The 6,801-nt window shown below is 67.8% G+C and overlaps 1 protein-coding gene across 1 annotated transcript in view; it reads right to left on the reverse strand.

Annotated features, from left to right (window-relative positions):
- The window catches only part of DSP (desmoplakin), a 27,371-nt gene that overhangs the window by 14,896 nt on the left and 5,674 nt on the right, over positions 1-6,801 (reverse strand). Inside the window, exons 6-14 of the mRNA XM_012734152.1 lie at positions 6,610-6,660; positions 5,389-5,550; positions 5,201-5,305; positions 4,387-4,482; positions 3,575-3,700; positions 3,124-3,276; positions 2,553-2,707; positions 1,350-1,476; positions 7-203 (exon numbers count right to left, since the gene is read on the reverse strand). Of these exons, the coding sequence (XP_012589606.1) occupies positions 7-203; positions 1,350-1,476; positions 2,553-2,707; positions 3,124-3,276; positions 3,575-3,700; positions 4,387-4,482; positions 5,201-5,305; positions 5,389-5,550; positions 6,610-6,660 (1,172 nt within the window). The remainder of the gene's footprint in view (positions 1-6; positions 204-1,349; positions 1,477-2,552; positions 2,708-3,123; positions 3,277-3,574; positions 3,701-4,386; positions 4,483-5,200; positions 5,306-5,388; positions 5,551-6,609; positions 6,661-6,801) is intronic.

A 6,801-nucleotide genomic window follows, 5' to 3' on the forward strand; every position in this document is an offset into this window, starting at 1 on the left:
CCGGTGTGGTGCTGCGGGTGGCCGGGCAGCTGGATGACCAGGGTCTGGTAGTGCTTCTGCGCATCGGTGAACTGGGCCTGCACCCGCCGCCGCTCGTCGTCGCCGAACATCTCGGAGCCCTGGCTGTTGCGGATGAACTCCTGGTAGTGCAGCTCCAGGTCCGAGATGGTCTTCATGTAGTCCTCCTGCCGCATGGTCTTCAGCTGCGGGGGGGGACGCGGTCAGCGTCACCGGGCTCGGGGCCGCCGGCCGGCGGGGCTCTCGCCCCCCAGGCCCCGGCCCCGCTGATGGCAGCTGTCCTTGGAAGGGGCACGGCCCCGTGGCCCCGGGTGTCTGGGAAGAGGGGGGGAGGGGCGCCCCAAACGGCCCAGCCTTGGCTGGGACCCCGGACCCCCCGCTGGTTCTGCAGGCCCGGCTGGGGAACCCCCTGGTCGGCAGTAAGGGACGCCCGGTGGCCCCCCCAGCCCCACCCCTGCGCCTCCAGGACATGCACTCAGCTCGTGGCCCTGGGAGAGGGGAGACGTCCCAGGGGCCGGCCAGACCCCCGGGGAGCAGACCCCCCTGGCGGGGCGAGTGCCCGACTGTGGTGGCCGTGAGGCTGCTCTGGCCTCACTGGGGGCTGCCAGGGGCCGACCAGGGCCTGACCGGGGCCTGACCGGGGCCTGACTGGGGCCTGACTGGGTCCTGACCTTGGCTTGACCAGGCCCTGACCAGTCCCAACCGGGGCCTGACCGGGGCCTAACCTTGGCCTAACTGGGGCCTGACTAAGGCTGTCCGGGGCTGCCCGTGGCCTGACCAGGGTCTAACTGGGTCCTGACCTTGGCCTGACCAGGACCTGAACAGGGGCCTGACTGGGACCCGACTGGGACCTGACCAGGGCCTGACCTTGGCCTGACCGGGCCCTAATCGGGCCTGACCAGGGCTGCCCAGATCCCTCCAGGGGTCCAACCTTGGCCTGACTGGGACCCGACCAGGACTATGACCGGGACCTGACCTTGGCCTGACCCGGGCCCAACCAGGGCCTGACAGGGGCCCAACTGAGGCCTGACCAGGACCTGACCTTGGTCTGACCAGGCCCTGACCGGGGCCCAACCTGGGCCTGACCTTGGCCTGACCAGGGCCCAACCGGGGCCCGACTGGGGCCCAACCTTGGCCTAACCAGGCCCTGGCTGGTCCCAACCAGGGCCTGTCCGGGCCGAACTGGGGCCTGACTGGGGCCCAACCTTAGCCTGACCTTGGCCTGAACCGGGCCCAACCGGGGCCCAACTGGGGCCCAACCTTGACCTGACCAGGCCCTGACCAGTCCCAACCGGGGCTTGCCCGGGGCCACCGGGGACGCCGGGGCACACCTTGGCGATGGTCATGGCCCTGATCTTCTCGATGTCGATCATGCAGTAGTGCCAGGACACCAGGCTCTTCATGTTGATGTACAGCTGGTTCCACAGCGCCAGGATGGCCTCGTAGTACTGCTCGATCCTGGCGGCACAGAGGCACGTGCTGGGGGCTCCCCTCGCCCGGGGGTCCCCAGGCACCACCCAGCCCCACCCTCGCCCGCGTCGGCGCACCCCCGCCCAGGGGCCCCGGGAGAAGGCTCCCGAAGGTGCAGAGCCAGGCCGGGCCTCGGCCTGGTGTCGCCGCCCACGGACCTCTCTCGGACGGGCCCCCAGGCCTAGGGCCGCACCCACGGCCAGGCGCACGCCCCAACTGCTGGTGTCGGAAGCAGACACGGGGCGTCCTCCCGCCCAGATCAGCCGGGCGCCCGGCTTGAAGGCCTGGCCTTCAGGTGTGACTCGAAGTGCTGCCCTGCCCCTTCCGTGCCCGGGGACGACCACGGAGGCGGTGGAAATGCCTCAGGCCCGGGGCCGAGACCCAGTGTACCCCGCTCCCCAGCGACACGGCGCGGCGGCCCGGACGCTCTCGGGCGGGGGCGCCGGGGCGAAGAGGCCCCCAGGAGCCCGAAGCCGGCTGTCAGGAGGCCGCCCCACGTCTCCGGGGAGGGCGCCAGCTGGCCCCGGCTCGGCCAACAAGGCGCCGAGGCCGAGTTCGACTGTAAATGTCCTGATCTCGCTCATCCCATAGCAACAGCCAGTTAGCAAGTAGGCAGTGACCAGTCCATGGCAGGAAGATAGCAGGTGTCCCAAGGTGTGCGGGCCAGTAGCGAAGTCACATCTTACATGCAGAGACCACCCGGGTTACGGCAAGACAACTGTGTTCAGTGTCCACCAATCGGTGCACTGCCGAGCAAACACTCCCCTCTGCTCGGCTGAAACTCCCTCTTCTGTAATAAAACCCCTGCCTGCCCTGAGCTCGGGGCTCTCAACTTCAGCTGCTGCTCGGTGCAGCTTGGGAGTCCAGGCTCACGCTTGCAGTCAAGATCCTCGCGTGCTCTGCATCGGGATCGGCTCCTTGGTGGTCTCGGGAAACTCGAAACCTGGCACCACACCTCGAGCAGCTCCCAGGCCACGGCGCCACGGCGCCACGGCGCCACGCCTCGGCCTGGGGTGCGTGCGCCCCTCCCCTGCCCCGCCCTGCCAGCAGGGGCCCCTGCTTACTTGCAGGACAGGTCGACGGCCAGGGGGTTCGGCGGCGGGATGATGAGGCCCACGGAGGGGACGAGCATGTCCACGCCGCCGGGGCCGGCCACGTACCACTTGCTGCGCTCACTGTTGTCCTTGAGGATGCACTCGTCACCCTTGTGCACCACTTTCTGAAAGGCAAGTGGGGGCTACAGTTGCCAGGCCGTCCCTCGAGAGCACTGTGCACGGACCCACGCCACGCAGTGGAAGGGGGGCCCTGGGCCGACACTCCCGACATGACCACACTGCGTGTGGGAGACAGAGCCGCAGCGGGTAACACAGACACCAGATGAGGCCGCCTGTGTCTGCCACGGGCCACACGCTGGGTCGGGAAGTGCCACGGAGACACGTCCCCTCCACGGGACAAGCGGAGGGCCCCGACGGACGGATATGTGGGAGGGGCCAGGCGATGTCCTCAGGCAGAAGGAGCCTGCTCGGTCTGTCCACTGCTCTGCCCCGTCCACCGCACGCCCTGGGCACCCGCGCGGCCGGTGAGGGGCATCCCGGCGGCAGATGGCCGCCGCTCGCGGCCCCCACGTGGACGCACCTGGTCCTGCTTGTAGTCGCACAGCGCACGGAGGATGATGGGCTTGCTGCTCCGGTAGTCGGGGTTGCGGGGCTTCAGCTGCACGATCTTCTTGGACTTGTTCACCAGGTTGTGCACCTGGCGCTTGTACTCCAGGATCTTCTCACGCTCCTTCTGCGGGGACACGCGCAACAGCGGCCCTGACGTGGCGCCCCAGAGGGCCCTCCCCGCGGGGATGGGGGGGGCTCTCGGCAGCCCCCGGAGGAGTGGGCAGGGGCGAGGACCCCAGGGGCGCCCCAAAAGCCTTCTAAGTCACCAGTCATCCCTCCGCCTTTGTCTGGGGCCTCCGTGATTACAGAGGCAAAAGCTTTCCACAGGGGTGAGGAACGTGGCAAAGAGGCGGCAAGAGGCGCTGACCGTGCCTTGGGCTGGGGCGGGGTGGGGGCTCTCGTGGTGGGGGGGTGGTCTGTACCTCCAGCTCCTTGATCTGCTCCAGCAGGCGCTGCAGAGGCATGTTCTTGTCACAGGGGAACTTCTTCCTGATGGAGTCCTGCAGCCCCTTCAGGTAGGCCTCTGTCGACTGGGCCTCTTCAAAGAACTGTGAGGACAGACCCCCAAGTCAGCGCTGTGCAGGCCATGCAGACCACACCGGCCATGTGGGCCACGTGAGCCACACCAGTCACCGGGGCCACGCAGGCCACGTGAGCCACATAGGCCACCTGAGCCACACCTGCCACATGGCCACCTGAGCCACCCAGGCCATGTGGGCTACGCAGGCCACACCAGCCACGCCAGCCTATAGGCCTTTTCCTCCCATCACCCCGAGTGTGTCTGTCAGACAGCTGAAGGAGAGGTTCGAGCACAGGGCTCGGCACATGCTGGCAACAGGGAATGGCCAGTGTCTGGTGGCCCAGCTGAGCGCCTCTGAACTAAAACCTGTGCACTGCACCGTGCAGCACAAGCCCCGGCAATGGACGTGTCGCTGTCAGGCAATGACCACACGGGCCACGTTTTGAGGATTCTCTCAAGATACGATATTTGTTAAGCGTATTTCTTAGTGCACACAAGAACTGGGGTGCAGAGGTAAGAGGACCCCCCAGAGACAGAGTGGGGAGCAGAGCGGGCAGATCCCCTGCAACCCACCGCTGAGGGGACAGTGGGGCAACAGGAGGGTCCCTCCCAGCTGGGGTGCACTCTGGCTGTGGGGGTGACAGCCTGAGGCGGGCCCCTGGGCCTCCGGGAGGCCCCACAATGCAGTATTAGGACCTGAGCAGGCCCGAGTACCTGGAAGTAGGCCGCGTTCTCCTTGAGGTGGACGTCGATGCACTTGGTGATCTGAAGGACCCAGCTCCACTGGGTCTGCAGCGTGTCCATGTAGGCCTGCACCAGAGAGGAGGCTGCTCGTCCCCGCACAGCCACAGAGGCGCCCCCGACCCGGGCCCCCAGCTGCGTGAGCCTACTCGACCTGATTCCAAGACGAGCCAACTTTCCCCAAACCCTGACAGCAGCTTCCCGACACAGAATCCTGCATGGCTGAAATCAGGTGCCAACGCTAATCTGAGTCCCCTGAGCAGGTTCAAACGGCAAAGCGCTGCCCCCCAAGACAGACCCCAGGGACGGCCCAGGAGCCGCATCCCTCCCGCACCCCACCCCACGCCGCGAGGGCTCACGGGGAGCTGGAAGGCACCCACACAGGGACTCGGGGGGCCCCGGCCCAACCCCGACAGCGCCGTGTAAGCAGTTCCACTTTTGAAGCAGTGGCGTGGCCCACCGACACCAGCCGAGGGCGGTCGCGGGCCGTGGACGGCGCTCCACAGCCCAGGGCACCTCTGCCCACTGCCTGCGCTTGCAGAGGAAGTTCTGTGGAAACTGCAGCACATCACCCGTGGACAGCGCCCGTGGTGGCTTCTGCCCCAACGTGGCCGTTCGAGGCCACGTCACCAGCCAGCCAAGGCTCTTCCGTGCTCAGCCCTCTCCGGGGGCGCGCACAGCCTCGCCGAGGCGCCGACCCCAAGGTGTGGGACGGCCGGCCACCCCCCGGCCCACGGGCGGGCCACGCCCCCGCCCCTGCCCGGCAGAGCCCGGTTAGTGGTGCCACCTCGATCTTGTCCGAGGCCGGGTGCTGGTTCAGCACCAGCTGGTCGCTCTCCTGCTTCAGCTTGTTGAGCTCCTTCTCCTTCACCTCCAGCTGGCTCATGCGGATCTGCGGGGAGAGGCCGCTCAGCCCGAGCCCACGCGGGCACAGCCTGGCGCCCGGGGGCCCCCGCGGTCGAGGCGAGCGCGCACCGAGAAGGCCTCCTGCTTCTGCGCGATGTTGGTGTTCTTGTCGCTCCAGTCGTACAGCAGCTCCTCTTCCTCGCAGTCGTTGATCCACATGATCTCGCGGGACGTGGCCTGGATGATGCTCTGCAGCTGGCGCAGGTGGTCCATGCGCTCGAAGGACGCTTTCTGCGGGGCGGGCGGCGGTCAGGCTCCGCCAGGCCGCTCTGCTGGCCTCCCCCGGACCGCCCGAGCTGGCTGTCCCAGCTGCTGGCCTCCCCAGAGGACCTCCCCACTGACCGCCGGAGCTGACCTCCCCACTGACCGCCGGAGCTGGCTGTCCCAGCTGACCACCCCAGATGACCTCCCCACTGACCACCCAAGTTGGCTGTCCCAGCTGAATTTCCCACTGACCACCCAAACTGACCTCCCCACTGACCACCCGAGCTGACCTCCCCACTGACCACCCGACCTGGCTGTCCCAGCTGACCACCACAGCTGACCTCCCCACTGACCGCCCGAGCTGGAGGGCCTGGCCAGCCCGTGCCTGGGAGGACACGAGTCCTGTCAGGTCACGGGCGTCTGCTGCTTTTATTTTCACCAGGGGCAGCCGTGTGGTCAGCAGGACAGAGAGGCCGGTTCAGACCCTCGTGTTTGGCCTCAGCCATCACTTTGCATGATAGAGGGGAAGTGTCTGATCACAAAGATACGTCGGCTCACCCTGCCCTCTGCTGCACCCCGAAATCCGAGGTACCGCGTGACGCCCCAGCCCCAGCAGGATGTCAAGCGCCACTGCCCACGAGGTTGGGGTGACCGGCAGAAGCACGGAAACGCCCCCTCGTGGGAGTCGGGGAGAGTCTGAGCCATCACGGAGGTTGGGGCGCCAGCGGGGGGCTGCAGAAGCGAGCTGGTCTCCCGCCGCCCGCTGCCCACGGAGGGCCAGGCCACCGCCCTCTCCACGCAGCGCCCGGCCAAGCCCCGAGCTGCCCCGGACTCGTGATCAAACGTTTCTTCTGGAGTGAAATGGCCGGCGACTGTCATGAGGCCGTGACACCCCTGACCCCACCCCCGGGGCCGCCAGGGGAGCCTGCTCTGCTGCATAGGCCCGAGACGTGCCCGCACCCTTGGGGCCAGCGGTCACGCCATGAGCGTCCACTGTCACAGAAGAATGTCGACATGACGCACGCGCACTTCGAGGGAAAGCAGCAGCGGCCAGTGCGGCCAGGCTGGCGGCCGGCTCGGACTCACCAGCAGGTTCTCGTATTCCTCCTCCAGCTGGTAGATGGCGGACTTCTCCCGCTGGAAGGCAGAGGCGGTGGTGAGGGCCCTGTCCGATCAGGCCTCCCCGGGCCTCCCCGAGGAGTGTCCACCCTGGGCACGCTTGGCCTGCCCCCCATCCGGTCACGAGCCACGCAGCGTGGGACCCCACACGTGCCGGGG

Source organism: Condylura cristata, unplaced genomic scaffold, assembly GCF_000260355.1.
Source record: "Condylura cristata isolate star-nosed mole 26May11 unplaced genomic scaffold, ConCri1.0 scaffold00048, whole genome shotgun sequence".
In the NCBI taxonomy this organism is placed as follows: domain Eukaryota; kingdom Metazoa; phylum Chordata; class Mammalia; order Eulipotyphla; family Talpidae; genus Condylura; species Condylura cristata.